The sequence below is a fragment of the Pyricularia pennisetigena genome, chromosome 5, assembly GCF_004337985.1.
Source record: "Pyricularia pennisetigena strain Br36 chromosome 5, whole genome shotgun sequence".
Classification (NCBI taxonomy): domain Eukaryota; kingdom Fungi; phylum Ascomycota; class Sordariomycetes; order Magnaporthales; family Pyriculariaceae; genus Pyricularia; species Pyricularia pennisetigena.
Window position 1 is genome coordinate 764,846 of NC_043743.1, and position 16,829 is coordinate 781,674.

Sequence of the window (16,829 nt, forward strand, 5' to 3'; positions counted from 1 at the left end):
AACGGCTACCTGAATGCTCAAGGCAACATCGTAGACATTGTAATTGGGACTGCCAAGCCCGGAGGAAGCGAACAAGCACATCTAGATTTCCGAGGGGATTCTTAGTTCAGCTTATCGTTTTTTTTTTTTGGAACTGGGAACTGAAGAAAGTTGGAGCCTGAAACATAGAACCTGGCCAGAAACATATGGACTGGCCTACACGCAGGACGCTTGCTTAGGGGAGCATCTATCTTATGATAGGTAGCAGCTTTTATGCCCCCGCTGGTCGTGATAGTCACTAGGTTGCCAATAAAAAGGTATGCCCAATGAAGCCTACTCAGGGAAAGTTGATAGAATAACAGTCAATTTCTGTAAGCAGAAAGGTATTGTACACTCACAGAGGTGGTCCGTAACCTCCATGTTCTTATCACTATCCAGGTAGTGAGCCGTTCGGGCATGCTTCCTGCGGCAGGCATAACATGCAGCTATTGTACTGCCTGTTGAAGGAGACAAGTGTCCTAATTACCTATCCAGGCATGTGAGACAAATTTTGGAATAGCTAGTGAATGCAAGTAAAAGTAAGCAGGCAAACAACAACAACAGCATTGACCGATTGCATCCGTCACTATGGCCTAGTTGCAACAACACTTTCTTCGTGATGATTCGAATAGGTTCAGGTCATTGGGGCGTTGGCTGGTATAGTCCTAGAGGTGTAACTCGAGGCATCAGGTTTCAGAATTGGGACCAATTCCAGGCAGCACTGTTTGTCGTGAACATATGCCCCGCTTTCCGCCATTTCCCCAGGGGGTATTTCAGAGTTAAGAACAAACCAAGCCAAACCACACACCGCTAGAATTCGAAGTTATAATACCCCCTAACATCTCACTCCGAAGAAACAAATCCCTTCTCCCAGGCATTCTTGTATCCAAAACGAGTTGAGGTTCGACAAGAAAACCCTTCTCTTCGAGATGGGCTCCATGCCCAATCCAGACCTGGCGTCCTCGGATGACGAGCTCAAAGACTTCCCTTGCCGGCCCTTCAAGGTCGTCTACAACTTTGCCCCAGTCCCCATCCCCGAGAACTTCCTCAGCACCAGCAACCCCCCGCCCGACGCGCAGCCCGTGACCCTGACCCCGGTCGACTTCACCTCGGTCCTGCCCGAATACGAAGGTACGTACGCCGTGGTGCTGGAGAACGTGCTCTCGCCCTCGGAATGTGCCCAGCTGCTGCGGATGGCCGAGGCCAGCGTGCCCGAGGCGGACCGGTACGAGCGCCGGGTCAAGAAGCCCAGCCACGGCGGCAAGGAAGCTGCCACCACCACCACCACCAACGACGATTCTGCTGCTGCCCCAGCCCCGACAGTCTTCAAGGACCCCTGGCGGCCGGCCTGCGTCTCCGTCGGCGCCGACTTGGAGGTGCTGCAGCGCGACTACCGCCGCGGCGACCGTATCGTCTGGGACGAGCAGGAGATCACGGACCGGCTGTGGGCCCGCTGCGCCCAGGCACCCGGTCTGCTCGAGAAACTGGCCGTCGTCGGGCCCGACGAGCCCGCCGCCCCGTTCAAGTCCAGGTACGGCGCGAACCCGCCGTGGCGCTTCTTGCGCATCAACAGGCGCATGCGGTTCCTCAAGTACCGCCGCGGCGATTTCTTTAGGCGTATGTGTTTTTGCTGTCCTTTGAGGCCTTGTCTTATTTTCTAGTTTCCCCTTTTTCTGATCCCATTCGCTCCGTAGAGATACTCTTTCTGAAATCTTGCATAAGGGGGAAAACTTTTTTTTGTAAAAGAAAAAAAAAAAAAAAAAAACACTGACTCTCCCCAAAAAAAACACACACTCCATCTGGCTAGCCCACTGTGACGGCGCCTTCGCCGACTCGTCGGACGGCAAATACCGCCAGACGCTCTTCACGCTGCACCTGTACCTCAACGACTCCAAGGCTGAGGCGGCCGCGGCGGGGAGGGGTCCCACAGACCTGGTCGGTGGCGCCACCCCCTTCCTGAGCCGGGACGGGTCGCGCAGGATCGACGTCAACCCGCGCTGCGGCCGCGTGCTCATCTTTCAGCACAACAAGCTCCGGCACTCTGGTGACGACGTCGTCGATGGTGTCAAGTATACCATGCGGACCGATCTGCTGTACGAGATGGTGGAGCTGGAGAAGGATGAGGGCAAGTAGGAGGGCTCGGTTTAGGGTCGCTTTTTTTTCTTCTTCTTTTTTTGTCTTTTGGTTAAGACCGAAAATGTCTTTGCCTGCAGCACCTGGATGGTTTAGGTTGATACGCTCACTGAGTAGTTTGAAAGGCCTTTTTCCTATAGCAAGGTTTGATTTGTACAGAATTTGGTATTGTGGACGTCAAAAGCCCAAAGAAACAAGCAAAGCCTCAACCATGGGTATCCGTATATAATAACAGAGGGCCGAGGGTTTGGATAGCGAGTATCCAGGGCGTAATAATACAATCACATGTGGGAATCCACATGTGCAAGTTCTTCTCATAATCCGTTCCTGTTTGTTGGGTGGACAACTGGCATTTCATGATCCGGACTCCGAAAGATGTCTGGTTGATCGAATCTTCTGTGCCATGCCTTGGCAAGCTGTAGCGTTCGAGGCAGCTTCCAGTCAACCCTCCCTAACCTAAACGAGGTCTTGCCGTCTAATCAGAATCGTCATTGTCGTCATCATCGTCGCTGGTTTCATCACTCGTATCGGTTCCATCCGTGCTGTCGAGCAAGCCGGACAACGACAGCTCGAGGTTATACAGCCGGTTCGAATTCTCAAAAAGCACAGCCTTGGAAAGCTCGACGGCATCCTTGCAGCTCAAATGTCCTTTCCAAACCAAGTCACACAGCACCTGTGTCTCTCATGATATGACGTTAGAAAACGACCCAAATGTCCTTTGATTTTGGCTTGCTCGACTTGTGCTAGGACATACCGTTTTCAGGGCTTCTCGACCCTGCATGTTTGCCAAGAGAAAAGATTCAGGGGTGTCGTTCGCACCAGTGCCCCATAGTATCTTTGACCAAGGGCATAGCTCCAGAATCTCTCTCAAGACGGTTTCCTGCCCGCCCTGGCTGATACTCGGACATATCTTGCCAATGTCGACATGCACATTGAGATGCATGCTTGCAAGGCAGCCAGCCTCTCGTGCGTACGGGTAGGATGCGTTCAGGAGGATGATGGGCACTACAGGGTAGGCACGGCTGGCAACCAATTGACATCAGTCTCTGCAGGCATGTTCATGGCGCAACTAAACCAAGATCCTACTCACATGAAGTTTTCCAAAAGTGCCGGGTTGCAGTTGACTACCGAGGCATCACTACCTCCCAGAAACGTGTGGAACTGGATGGGCTTCCGGAAGTTGGTGCTATATTCTCGAATCAAAACGGCGGTGTGGTGAATGAACAGATCGCCAAGGCCTTTGTGTGATACGGTTGTGAACTTCCCCAGGATCCCATAGTTCTCGACAATATCCTCGAAAGAATCCCGGGCGGCAGCAATATCCACGGCCTTGCGGATGCCAAGTCCAGTGCGGTGGCCGATGACGGAGCTGAAGGCAGCGATGTCCATGTTCTCGATGGCCTGCTTGACGGCGATGCCGAAATCGTCTAGCATTCTGTCAAACACGTCATCCGATGACTGACGGCGACGTCGCCCCGAGCTCGTGATACTTGAGTGATAGTACGCTTTTGCGTGGCTGTCGATGATCTCAGCCGCGACAGTCTCTATGCTGAAGATGCGCTTGCAGTTGCCGCTCATGAATCTGTCATGCCACGTCAGGTCGTGCATTTTGTTCCGATCTCTTGGCCCGTCGTCAAATAGGATCGTCTCGACACCAGCCAAGCACTTGGCAACCCATTTTACATATTCAGCTTCGTCAAGTCGTTTGTTCCTGATGGCGTGAGAAACGACATCCCAAGATGGCTCGCAGTGGAGAGCTACGGCAAGTTGCCTGAGGGCGCGCTGCTGCCCCAAGGTCATTTGGACGGCATCAGGATTGTCTCCTTTACCGGCGGCGATGGTGGCAAGCAGAGGAAGGCTACCTGGTTCCTTTCGTCCTAGCAAAGGAGTTGCATGATTGTCAATAGCTGGGGTGCTCCGAATAACGCGAACAAGCTCCTCCAGCTCCGCCGTTATTGCGGCAGTAGCCGAAGGAGAGCAGCCAGTCGTATAAGGAGCCAAGCTTTTAGTCCATGAAGGGGTCGACGCCATCGAATGTTGATGGTATTTTCTGGCGCTGTAATAAATATGATTGTCGTTTTTCGGCGACGAGGGCGTATGTGTGTTGCGATTAAAGTACGGTGAGGTTTCCGGGACAGTGCATTATCAAGTTAAACTGGTCTGAATTGTGGCGCATGGTTGTGTCAATATACCGGCCTTGACTAAGAGGTGACACAACTGACCATTCTGTGAACGAGCATCAAGATGCATGTCTTGACTTGTCCCGGCAGGTGTCAGTTGCAATAGACTAGGAGCGCAAGTTTCTCAAAGTAGTGGAGAGCAAAGGGAACAGCAAACGTTAGAGACAGTCGAGTGTACGAGGAATACTAAAGTCCAATCAGGTAATGTACTGCGATAAACAGAGCAAGCAATAGTACACAAAGTCATCCAGCCCTGTGTCAGCGGGGGAATGATCATGGGCGGCCGTCCTATCATGGAGGTCGATGGGAAGAGGGGCCTGTCCTGTACCGGGTCCAGAGCGGCCGGCGTGGAGGAGTGCGCGGGTTGCCTCCGGGATTTAACAGGGCCCATGCACTTCACGGGGGTTTTTTTTTTCTTTTTTTTCTTTTTTTCTTTTTTTTTTTTTTTTTTTTTTTCTCTCTTTAGTAGACTAGACCAAGTCTAGCAGTAGTATAGATGGGGAAAATTCCCGTCTTGGAGACTGAACTTGTCGAACTGATCATCATACTTGTGCCGTTTTACCCAGTGAAGGGATGATAAGATTTTGAGATTCATCTTTACCAGCTGTCCTTGGTACCATGAGAAAAGAACCCAGCAAACAAGTTTGCGGCGCCCGTTTCCCCTGGCCCACGGCAAAGGGGTGTTTGCACAAGCATCCAGTGCGTTTCCGAACCCCATAGAATGCTACGTCTTAGGAGAGTGTGCGAGGCACTGCCACAGCAGCTGCGGGTGATAAGCTAAGTAATGTACTGACTGGGCTGGCCCTTGTGGTAGGTAGTCTCCGGGCCAAGACCTGGAGTGGCCTGCATAGCCACGCTTGGCGGGTCCTGAAATATGTAATTTCGCCTGGCCTTTCAAGTGTACCATAGCAAAACCTGCAAGATACGAATATTGATGGCCATTTCGTGAATCCAGGTATCGGGAGGTGGGTGGGTGTCCCGCTTGCGTACCACGCTAACGTGGTAGAAATGCGTGGGCCAACTTGCTATATGTAGTAATTATAGAGTTTGTGGGTTGATGTGACGCGACGATGATTGCGCGTTTGGCAATTTTCAAGACATTTTATTTTAACGGATGGTGACCAAATTCTTTGCTTGCTGGAGCAAAAAAGAATTCATGCGGTTCTGGTGGTTATGTAATCAACCCACGACCCACGGTATAGGAACCAATCTCAAGCAGTCCATTATCAAGGGTAGTGGCTTCCTTTGCCGAATTCCCCAGGTGGGGTTGTAGCCTCGAACGTGGTCCATTTTGGATCCGGTGAGTTCTTGCCGTGATCGAGCTACTTGGCAATTTGCCTAGAATGGAGCCGTGTCGATTTTTCCGACGTGTCTACTTACTTGCAACCAAAGCAAGCAAGGCAAGGCCAAAATGTTACCATTTCCCAGTAATGATCTTCGGCCGATCACCGAGTGCTTTTCTGATTCCCCTCGACGTCCCGACAATCATCAATAGTCATGGGGAAACAGGAGCTTGCCTTGTTCGTTCACCGAGACCTTTGAGGTGTTATCGAGGTATCCATCTCGATGCATGCAATCCTGGAGCCTTTTGACGAATAAAGACAAGTCCCCGTCCATGGGACTGAACTGCCTCAGCAAGCTCAGCTCGCCCGTCTTTTTTTTTTTTTTTTTTTTTTTTTTTTTCCTCTCTCTCTTGTGTCTGTTGTACTCCGCACCATCGTTACTCCCAATCAGGACAATGATGAGGGGCGGTTTGGGGAAAGTGCAGTGCCACCCCTAACTCCCAAGCTGCGAGCCAAGCAGAGTTTGCCCGATCTAGCATGAGCTTGTTGTTCTTGTACAGTAAGCTTCGAGAAGCGAGGTCTCGCCTAGAGGTCGGTACAGCAGATATTGTTGTGCACCCAATAATATCTGTAGTCGAGCTATCAATTATTTGCATGCAGCTTATCCAGAATTGAGCCACGACAGTGTGAGTTTTTCTGCCCTCCACACAACTTGGATGCTCAATGTCTGTTTCTACATTCCAAGCAAGCACACCGCAACGTTGAATAATGAATTATCAGACGAAACATGACGAGGGGCCGTTACTACCACGTCGGAGCTACCATCTCGCCTCATGTTTGTGTGAAGTAGTGGACTCCATCCTGCAAATCCAATTCGTCAGCCACCAAAGTACTCACCTGGGACACGCCGAATTTTCATTTGGGGGATTCTCATCCGCAGAGTCATTGCCTCAATACCTAAGAAGCAAAAGACACGTAACGGATCACTGCTTGAAGTCAACACCGCAATACTATTTGAGTATAACCCTCGTCAAGCCTGCTATATCAGGCCGTATCTACCATGTTGCCAACTGCATAAGCTGTCAAGATGGCAGGCGATAGAACAATAAATCAATGCGCGCAACAAAGCCTTCGGCATTCAACATCGCGCTGGACATGGTGTTGTTGCAAAATTCGCACAATCTGGGGCTTTCGCGACTGTCGCCACAGCGGTGAAACATACCAATTACTGGTAGTCCTTTTTCACTACTGCACGATGCCCTGAGATTTTCGTTCATTGACTTTCATGCTGTCTAGAATCGCCGATATTTAGGATTGACAAGTCGATGCGTGTATACACAATTCACTTTTCATGTTTCCGGGTATATTTTTTTTTTTTTCTACTACACCGAGTCGAATCAAGCCTCATGGCGTCGTTTCAATCATGTTAAGCTCAGCTCCGTGCTATGATGTAACATACTTTGCTACTCCGTAACTCGGCCATCGAATTCTCGCCAAAATTCCCTCCACTTCCCTACACTATGAAGCAGGACTCCTGATACCCTGACTTTGCTCCAGCTCATACCAGGGTTAACACTGAGGCGATAGTCTGTCTCGCAAGGATGGCTGTTACAGACTTTCGTACTTGATGGAGGGGAGCTTTACGAGTCGTTGTCTTCTTTTGGTTCATCTTTTGTCATTTTGCCATGGTTAATCTTGTCCTAAATACCCCTCTCCATTGTTTCCTGCTCAAATATGTTTTGTTTTGTTTGTTTTTTTTTCTCATCGACTTCATCATCACGGTAGTAATGTGAGGCCTGCACTGCTCTTCAACTGCATATTTAACGTGTCCGGTGGACCTACGAACAACCCAAGCCAGCACCAACCCTTTTGCTATTGACCGATGAGAAAACCGGCCTCAGAAGCTGAGCTCATTATCTCCTGGGCATAACGCAAGACAGTGGCTCAAGTGCGATTTCACCTCAACGTTGGACATTGTGCCAGCCCGCCTGGCGTGGGAAAATGCACAATGCATTCTTAAAGGCCGTTGCGGCGGTCCTACTTGCTAGCCAAGCAGTCGATGCTGCTTATAGTATAGGATCCGACGGTATGCTGAACTCCACCATTTAGTACCATGCAGGGATCGGACGATATCCAAAGTCATCACCAGCAACCTTTACAAGCAAGCTAACTAGCTCTCTATGCAGATGAGATCAAGGCCTCGGCAAGAACCATTGCCTACGACCTCATGAGCTACTACAACGGCAACCAGTCGGGCCAGGTGCCGGGGATCCTGCCCGGCCCGCCGCCCAAGGGCGAATACTACTGGTGGGAAGGCGGCGCACTGATGGGCGCCATGATAGACTACTGGCACCTGACGGGCGACGCGACCTACAACGACGTCGTGTCCCAGGGCATGCTCCACCAGGTCGGGGATAATCGCGACTACCAGCCCATCAACTACACGGCGTCACTAGGCAACGATGACCAGGCCTTTTGGGGCATGAGTGCCATGCTCGCCGCCGAGGTCAACTTTCCTAACCCGCCCTCGGATCAGCCGCAGTGGCTGTCGCTCGCCCAGGCCGTCTTCAACACCCAGGCGGCCCCTGCGAGGCACGACAGTACTTGCGGCGGAGGGATGAGATGGCAGATACCGGCTGCGAATAACGGATATAATTACAAGAATAGTATGTCGGAAAGAGGTTCTCTTTTGGCATTCTTCCGGTACCGATGTGAGACTGTTTTGGACTGACAGGGAGTTTTCAGGTATTGCGAATGGTTGTTTCTTCAACATTGGCGCAAGGTTGGCTCGGTATACAGGCAACTCTAGCTATGCTGACTGGGCAGAGAAACAATGGGACTGGGTGAGCACATGTCAGGCTGGCAGCGAAACCCACAGGTTCATTATGAGCGAGGTCACTGACGCGAATATCTCTGCAGATGAGGGGCGTTGGCTTTATGGACGCAGACTACAACATCTATGATGGAGGTAGGTTGCACATATCCTAACCCCACCAGCAATAGTGCCGATGGATATCGTTCTGACGAGAGAAAACCTGGCGTTTAGCCCACGTAGAAACGAACTGCACCGACATCAACCGAGCACTGTTTTCTTACACCTACGGGGTCATGGTGCTGGGTGCAGCCAACATGTACAATTTTGTAAGCCAGGCACTGCACCAGAGGGATAAAATATATACCCCTGAGCTCCAATTCTGACCACAATCTCCAGACCAATGGCAGCGCAAAGTGGGAAGCGCGGGTCAAGGGCCTCCTCACGGCAACATTCGAAACCTTCTTCCTCGACGACATCATAAATGAGGTCGCCTGCGAGCCGTACGACTCGTGCACAACCGACATGCTCAGCTTCAAGGGCTACGTGCACCGGTGGCTGACGACGGCGACGACGGTGGCGCCATTTGCGCAGGCCCAGGTCCTGCCGATCCTGCGAAAGTCGGCCGAGGCGGCCGTGGCGACGTGCACGGGCGGCAAGGACGGGAGGCAGTGCGGCTTCAAGTGGTCAAACAAAACATTCGACGGCAAGACGGGCGCGGGCCAGCAGATGAACGTGCTCGGGGCCGTCACGTCGCTGCTGCAAAAGGCGAAGGAGAGCGCGCCCCTGACCAACAGCACGGGCGGCACCAGCGTCGGGGACCCGGACGCCGGCACGGGATCGCAGGTCGACATCGGCGCCGGGTTTCGCGCCATCACGGCCGGCGACAGGGCCGGCGCGTCGTTCCTCACCATCGCCAGCGTGCTGCTCATCGGGTTCCTGTTCTTTTGGGTGGTCTCGGACATGGGCGAAGAGGACGCCAACCCTGACGGGGCAGAGGAGGTGAGAGAAAGGAAGGAAAAGGCCAGGGATGCGGGGCTTCTACGGCGACTGAGGGGTGGATATCGGGGGGTTTACACAGGCGACGATGGAGGGGATGTTGATAGTCGGAACGAAAAAAAGCGGGCTCGGCTCCCGCTCGCCAGGGGGCACTTGAAGCAGAGAAGAGCGGAAAAGGACAGGCGGAAAGTAAAGATACCTCTATTGTATAATTTTTGGCAGCCGGATAGCAAGGAGTAGCAAAAATCAAGGCGTGTTCTGTGTATTGAGCATGAAAACATTTGGGCATCTATTCTGGTTATCGGATCAATCTTTGCTTGACCTCATTGTGATCCAGCTGGAAAAAAAAAAAAAAAAAGAAAAGAAAAGCACCAAGCGCGGATGTTTTCATACTTCCGACTAGTCTAGACAGTATATTCCGTGCAATAAGCTTGGATCGAAGCGGAAATAAATGTCAGTTCAACAGGGTTATTCTAGGCTGTGGTTCATTGCCGGAGCAGTATAGTGGTTTTTATAGCTCTCCAGTACGTACGTCACAGGCACCCCGCATCAGCCATTTTCTATGGGTCAGGCCTGTTACAGGGCCCCGTAGGTTGGGGTAAAGCGGGCTTGGCACACAGTGTGGTTTGACCCATTAAGACTTGATTTTTCTCCGTATCAAAATCGGCTGTTGGTCTCTTTTGAGAGATGCTCAAAAACCAAACCCCCCACGTTTCAGCAAACCAAAGCTCCAAAATGGCGCCGTTACCAGATTTCAGCAACCGGGACAGGTTCCCGACCTTTACTACGATCCCGGAAGCAGGCGCACCAGTCAAGGACGACGGCCAGCAGCAGCAGCAGCAGCAGGAGGAGGAGGAGGAGGAGGCGGAGTGGTACCTCCTAGCGCACATCAAAAACGACATGACGATAGCCAAGCCGACGCTGGTGGTAGAGGACCGGGACGGGTCGCCGTTCGCCGTCGTGTTCGAGGGCTACGGGCGCGACGACCTGGACCTCAAGGCGCGCGGGCTCAAGAAGGGCAACACCATCGTCCTGCCGCGGGCCCGGCGCGTGCCGCCCGCCGACGAGACCAAGCGCGGCTTCGTCAGGGTCGACAGGGCCGACGCCCACGCCGTCAAGGCCGTCCCCGGCGCGCTGGAAAGGGTGCTGGCGCTCGCGGGCGTCGAGGAGGATGCTACCGTCTGCTCGGCGTGCGGCGGCAAGGGGGAGGCCGGTGGTGGGTTGAGCAGGTGTGTTGGGTGTGGGAGGGCGAGGTATTGCGGCAAGGTGAGTTTTTGCTTTTTTTTTTCTTTCTTTCTTTTCTGGGGTGTGAAGAACGTGGTAAAGGATCAGGGTCTGTTTCGGCGCTCTCTCGTTGGTATTTTGCTGACCCTTGGCGATTTATGGGCGGAAAGGAATGCCAGGTTAAGGGATGGAATGAAAGTCACAAGGTTTACTGCAAAATATTCAAAGGGTTGGATGCGATTTTTGGGTGAAGAAACCTGCTTTTCTCTTGTTTGGTACTACTATCAATGATACCATCATAAGCCCAACACAAATAAATAAATGTCTTGAAGGACAGGGCGGGCAGACTGGTGAGGTGAGTCACCCAATCAATGTCAATCAATCACTTTGGTCTACTATGTAGCGAAAGACACTGACGTTGTACCTGATAGAACTAATCAATTTTTTGTTCAATCAATGAATGGCCTTGATAAAAACCAAAACACCGGATGCCGATCTTCGACAGCCATATACTTACTTTGCAGAGAGCAATTGCCTAGAGAGCCAAGCAAGCCAGGTCCCGTCAAGTCCGCCACAATACCCACCATTTCTCTTTGGAGGCCGAGATCGGCTTGAACAAGGCACCCCATTCGACCGGAGCATATGTTCCTGACACTTCTCAGCCTTATTCCATACTTGTATCACTCTGCGGCAAACATTCTGATGGACTTGCAGATAGGCTCGATAGATAGGCTAGCTAATGGTCTAGTCCAGAAACGGGATTGCATCAACAGAAAATCATCAGTGGGTCAATTCCCGCCACCAAGCCTGCAGGGGAACTTCCCGCCTATTAGCGGACAACTACAGACAGGGTTCACGCAGCTTATAGCGTACCTTGAGGTAGAAATGATATCACCAACCGTCAGGCAGGATGTTGACGATCCGGGGTTACACCACTTTTATGTAAATCCTCAAGGTATTGGTAGGTACTTTTATCTCGACGGCATGTTCCGTATGCAATTGGTTGGTAGTTACAGTATACAGCGGATGGTTTAAATAGCGTCTCGAATGATCAAAAAGGAGCATTTTTTAACGTAAACTCATCATATTTGCCATATTTGCCATATTTCGCTGCTTCCCATCTACTTGACTTTTCGAAACCAGCAATTTGGAACTTGATATCACAAACTCACAAGCAACAATACACAGTCAACAGTCTGACACGAGAAACGACAAATCAACATCACAAATGGACGAAACCCGTCTCATCAAAGCCGCGAAGCGGGCTGCACAGAGAGCCAGCGTAGGCAAAACGCTTATACCACTCAAGCAAACGCCACAATATGTTACCCAAGACACAAATCCCAATGGCGGGCGCAAGCACGGCCATTATGCACAGCAGGATCCAGACGTGCAAGAAGACTTCAAGGAAGATGAGTCTCTTTCTGGCATCCAGCCCTCGGCAGACATGAGCTGGGAAGACTTGCGTCAACGGTGGGGGTCATGGAGCCTACCTGAGCAGCCGATGAAAGACTTGTATAGGTCTGGCTTGCACCGCGTCACCCAAACGGTCACAACCAGAGATGGTGCCAAAATCAAAATCAGGATCACCCGGCGACTGTCCGAGTCCGACGGTGGCTACTATGGCCAACATGTGAGCCCAGACATTGCCCCTGGATCAACACCAGAGTCGGAATCGACCATGTCGACTCCCGGCCAGGTGGTGACGGGCAACACTGACCCCAAGTTGCTTGTTCTGCGCTTTTGCACCGTTGGCTGGGTAGGTCACGTTGACCTCGAAGCGTCAAATACCGGTGACGAGATGGTTCTCGATACAGATGCTGTACTTGTTGACGTATACCCCAGATTGTAAGTCAGCCTGATCCAGGCCAGTACGGGACGCAAACAGATGATCCCGCTTCTCGGGATTTCAGAGCCCTTGCTGAATGTCAAAAAGAGCACCGGAGTACGCTTTCCCACACGCTCTCAACGATTGTTATGATACTTTAATCTGGGTTAGTCACCAACCCACAGCCCCAACTCGCTTTGCGTTGCCTTGGCTAATCAGTGTGACAACTTTCAGTGCCAGACACAAGCTCAAGGGCTTGGCATAGACCGGGACAGGATTGTCCTCCTCGGAGCCGACGCTGGCGCGAACCTGGCTGCATGTGTCGCCCTCAAGGCGCAGGACAAGGGCGTTGCTGGCATTGCTGCCCAGATCCTCGAGTTTCCTCTGCTCTGCCACCCCAAGTTTTACCACAAAGCGAGGTCATTCCGCCAGGAGATCACAAGCCCAGCGCAGTGTGGAACCCAGAAGAGCCAGCTGCCATTGAACGTTTTGGAGCTGTACTGGGACAGCTATGTGCCCGATGCCGAGGTCGATACATACCACTCGCCTTTGCTGGCAGAACAGCTCAGCCTCCTTCCTCCTACATGTAAGTGCTCAAGTAGGTAATCATGGTTGGTAGTCGGGCGCTAATTGGATCTGATAGTCATCCAAATCGCCGGCTTCGATGCCGTTCGAGACGAGGCAATTGCCTACGCCAACAGACTCAGGGAGGCATGCGTCACGGTCGAGCAATACATCTACCCTGGCCTTCCCCACATGTTTCCGTGGCGGGATCCGTCAAAATGCGGCGAGTTTTTGGAAAAGCGGCACGACTACATCAAAAGGGTCACTGCTTGTAAGGGGGTTTTTGCGAAGCGGCGACTGTAGCTGGTAATCGTTAGGAAACTGTAGTGTTGAAGCTGAGATAGATCATCAATAGCGTCAGTTCTGTTGATCAATCACATAATCAAATTACCTGGAAATCAGAATGTTTGCCCATTCGGTTTTTTTTTTCTTTTTGTTTTGTCCGTCGAAATCAAGAGAGGATCATACGCTCTCCTTGGCAATGTTGGCCAGAACCTTGCCGTACTCTTCCACCGACCTTGCCCCAACTAGAGTAAAGTCCCTCTTGCGCCCTTCAAAGACAACATACGGAACAGAATCGACGCCATTCATCTTCTGCTCTCGTATCAACATCTTTACCTCCGCCAGCCCCTCATCACCATCGACAATATCTGCAGCCGCCTCATCAGACACGCCCGCCGCCTTGCAGGCCAGCATCAAAGTCTCCCTGCTGCTGGGACTGCACCCGTTCTCAAAATAGCTTTCATAGACGCTGTCGACGAACGTCGCCGGCTCGAAAGCTCCCCCGCCCTGCGCAGAATTCTGCTGCTGCAGACAGTGCAGCACGCGGTGCGCCTCGAGCGTGTTGGCCACCACGCCCGCCGACAGCGACTTGAACGCGATCCCATCCTCGGCGCCCAGGGCGGCCATCTTTTCCGCAAACGTGGCGGTGGCCTCCTCCGAGCCGCCGTGGGGCTGCTCGCTCAGCCAGCGCCGCTTGTCGCGCTCCTCGCCGGCTGGGAAGGCCGGCTGCAGCTGGTACGGCAGGAAGCTGAGGGTGAAAACTACGGCGCCACTGTCTGGCGAGGGCGGGTGCTGCTGCCGGTACTGCGATAGGGTCTTTTCCAGGCGTCGCTTGCCGAGGTAGGTCCTGGGTGGGTTTAAGTTGGATTTTTTTTATTAGAGGTTTCTGTGAGGGATAGGGAGCGGTGGGCAGGTTGTAAAAGAGAGTCATTAATTGCGGCGCTAATAGGGGCCTCACCAGGGGCATGTGAAGTCGAGGGTGAATGATATTAGGGATTCGTATGGAGCCATGATTACAATTTGTTACTTGAGTTTGAGTTTGAGTCTGGTAGCTGGCTTGATTCACTGCCTTGCAGAAGATTCGAAGCTATCAAGTAAGTTGTTTGTCATTAGGCCTGAAAATTGTTGCAGTATAATAGTGGCACAAGTAATTAGATAGGTGCGGGGAAGTTCATGTCCCAGATGGATATTGTAATCGCACTACTTACCCTGCACTCTTCACCTCGTCACTCAAGACACGTTCCTGCCTTTTCTAGCTTTCCATTAGCCATGGGGTGCCTGACTAAAAATCGTACCCCGGAGCCACCCAATGCATGCGCCCATCCGCGTTAGGCAATAAGTGGGTGGAGATGAAATCCAATTACACCAATCAGAAATTGCCACAGTCCGAGGGTTGCGCCGCGCCGCCAAGGGTATCTTTAGTGACAGATTGTCCTTCGAGGCCGACGGCGCTGGTTGGCGTTGTTCCCGGTGAGCTTTTTGCATTTCTTGCCAGACTACGAATGCAACTCCGAAATAGCAAGCAGTCTGCTAACACTCCTTTATTTTGTTGTTGTTTATAACTGTGGCTTCCTTCAAAGTCAATTGTCGCCTGCGACCGACTTGAACTCTTGCGAATGACGGGGTAGCCGGCCTTCCTACTCCAATTCTTGTCTTACCACTCGAAAAGAATCACGCTCGACGACCAAAGGATCTCGGTTTCTTGGCACGAAAACCGGAGGAATATCAGAACTCCTCTCAAAGGCACGCGCCGTGGACGAACCAACAAACTACCCATAGCTTACCACGCAAAACATCTCACTCGGCCGATGCAGTGGACGACCTGCAGGTGACCCGCGAAACCACGAGCGACTTGATATCAAAGTCCCTAGGCGAGGGCTGTTTTTGCTCTTGAAGGAATAGAGTGGACTCGGGCTCCCCTGCCCCAAACCCGCCGGTACAATGATGAACGGATACGAAAAGAACCACCATGACGAGGACCCCTTTGCCCCGTCGGGCAGCGTAGTCAGCGCATTCGATGCCTTTCGTACGTTTGCCCTCCCATTGCCCTCCCAAACAAAACGAAGAAACCCCCTCCACGCCATGGAAGCACCCCCCCCAAGCTAACCAAAGACCCTTCCCTCTTTCCTCAATAGCCAAGTCAAAACCGCAATATGTGACCCGGACGTCGGGCGGCGGCAAGTGGACGGTCGCCATGCTGCTCGTGTCGGCGATCCTGACGTGGTGTGAGCTGACGCGCTGGTGGCGCGGCGTGGAGACGCACACGTTTGCGGTCGAAAAGGGCGTTGGCCAGTCGATGCAGATCAACATGGACGTGGTGGTGCACATGCGGTGCGAGGACGTGCACGTCAACGTCCAGGACGCCGCCGGGGACCGCATCATGGCCGCCGCCCGGCTCAAGATGGACGAGACCACCTGGGCGCAGTGGGTCGACGCATCGGGCGTGCACCGCCTCGGCCACGACCAGCACGGCAAGGTCGTCACGGGAGAGGGCCACGAGGAAGGGTTCGGGGAGGAGCATATCCACGACATTGTCGCCCTCGGCAAGAAGCGCGCCCGCTGGAGCAAGACGCCCAGGTTGTGGGGTGCCGCCCCTGACAGCTGCCGCATTTTTGGGAGCTTGGATCTGAACAAGGTCCAGGGCGACTTTCACATCACGGCGAGGGGACACGGCTATATTGAGTTTGGGGAGCACTTGGACCACAGTGGTGAGTTTTGTCTCTCTCTCTCTCTCTCTCCCTCTTTATTTTTTCAGCGCTTTGATTTGCAGACATGACCCTGGTTATGGGCTAGCCGGCTTACTGACGATGTGTTCCTTTCAGCCTTCAACTTCTCGCACATCATCAACGAGTTCTCGTTTGGCGACTTTTACCCGTCCCTCGTCAACCCGCTCGACAAGACGGTCAACACGTGCGAGAAGAACTTCCACAAGTTCCAGTACTTCTTGTCGGTGGTGCCGACGCTGTACAGCGTCAAGTCGTCGACGGGCGCCTTTGGCTACTCGACCATCTTCACCAACCAGTACGCCGTGACGGAGCAGAGCTCAGAGATCAACGAGATGAACATCCCCGGCATCTTTTTCAAGTACGACATTGAGCCCATCCTGCTCGACATTGAGGAGTCGCGCGACACCATCCTCGTCTTCCTCATCAAGGTCATCAACATCCTCAGCGGTGCCATGGTCGCCGGCCACTGGGGCTTCACCATGACCGAGTGGATCAAGGAGGTGCTGGGCAAGAGGAGACGGGCGAGCTCCAATGGAGTCTTGGGAAACAAGGCTGGTTATGATGACTGATAAGTCTTGTGTATCTGGGAGGGTAGTCAGTCAGCCTAAAAATTTGTGTTTTCTCTCGTGGTTTTGCATTTGCATATTGGGCATAGATGTATATATATATATATATATATAAATCTTGGTTTTGATTATATGTTGTCGTTTCGCGTTTTTTTCTTTCTTTCCTTTTGCCTCTGTTTGCATCTCCTTGACCCACGATCCTACAAAGGTCTCC

General features: G+C 52.3%; 6 protein-coding genes across 6 annotated transcripts; 4 read left to right on the top strand and 2 right to left on the bottom strand.

The window, feature by feature from the left end:
• Positions 1-947: 947 nt before the first annotated feature.
• On the top strand, positions 948-2,151 carry PpBr36_08185 (uncharacterized protein; the record flags this gene model as incomplete). Its single annotated transcript, XM_029895317.1, has 2 exons — positions 948-1,635; positions 1,826-2,151. 2 exons carry the CDS (start codon positions 948-950, stop codon positions 2,149-2,151), a joined length of 1,014 nt encoding a protein of 337 aa, XP_029747332.1.
• Positions 2,152-2,626: 475 nt separating this feature from the next.
• PpBr36_08186 (uncharacterized protein) lies at positions 2,627-4,182 on the bottom strand (the record flags this gene model as incomplete). The annotated part of the gene is made up of 3 exons (XM_029895318.1): positions 2,627-2,824; positions 2,906-3,173; positions 3,242-4,182. The coding sequence occupies 3 exons, from the start codon at positions 4,180-4,182 to the stop codon at positions 2,627-2,629; spliced, it is 1,407 nt and encodes a 468-aa protein (XP_029747331.1).
• A 3,433-nt stretch (positions 4,183-7,615) lies between these two features.
• PpBr36_08187 (uncharacterized protein) lies at positions 7,616-9,665 on the top strand (the record flags this gene model as incomplete). Its single annotated transcript, XM_029895319.1, has 6 exons — positions 7,616-7,700; positions 7,801-8,280; positions 8,360-8,457; positions 8,534-8,582; positions 8,661-8,755; positions 8,826-9,665. 6 exons carry the CDS (start codon positions 7,616-7,618, stop codon positions 9,663-9,665), a joined length of 1,647 nt encoding a protein of 548 aa, XP_029747330.1.
• Positions 9,666-10,160: 495 nt separating this feature from the next.
• PpBr36_08188 (uncharacterized protein) lies at positions 10,161-14,136 on the top strand (the record flags this gene model as incomplete). The annotated part of the gene is made up of 6 exons (XM_029895320.1): positions 10,161-10,654; positions 11,838-12,497; positions 12,586-12,643; positions 12,712-13,063; positions 13,121-13,340; positions 13,617-14,136. The coding sequence occupies 6 exons, from the start codon at positions 10,161-10,163 to the stop codon at positions 14,134-14,136; spliced, it is 2,304 nt and encodes a 767-aa protein (XP_029747329.1).
• Positions 13,504-14,334, bottom strand: PpBr36_08189 (uncharacterized protein; the record flags this gene model as incomplete). Its single annotated transcript, XM_029895321.1, has 2 exons — positions 13,504-14,170; positions 14,282-14,334. 2 exons carry the CDS (start codon positions 14,332-14,334, stop codon positions 13,504-13,506), a joined length of 720 nt encoding a protein of 239 aa, XP_029747328.1.
• Positions 14,335-15,264: 930 nt separating this feature from the next.
• On the top strand, positions 15,265-16,618 carry PpBr36_08190 (uncharacterized protein; the record flags this gene model as incomplete). The annotated part of the gene is made up of 3 exons (XM_029895322.1): positions 15,265-15,349; positions 15,459-16,031; positions 16,146-16,618. The coding sequence occupies 3 exons, from the start codon at positions 15,265-15,267 to the stop codon at positions 16,616-16,618; spliced, it is 1,131 nt and encodes a 376-aa protein (XP_029746726.1).
• Between the last annotated feature and the right edge of the window lie 211 nt (positions 16,619-16,829).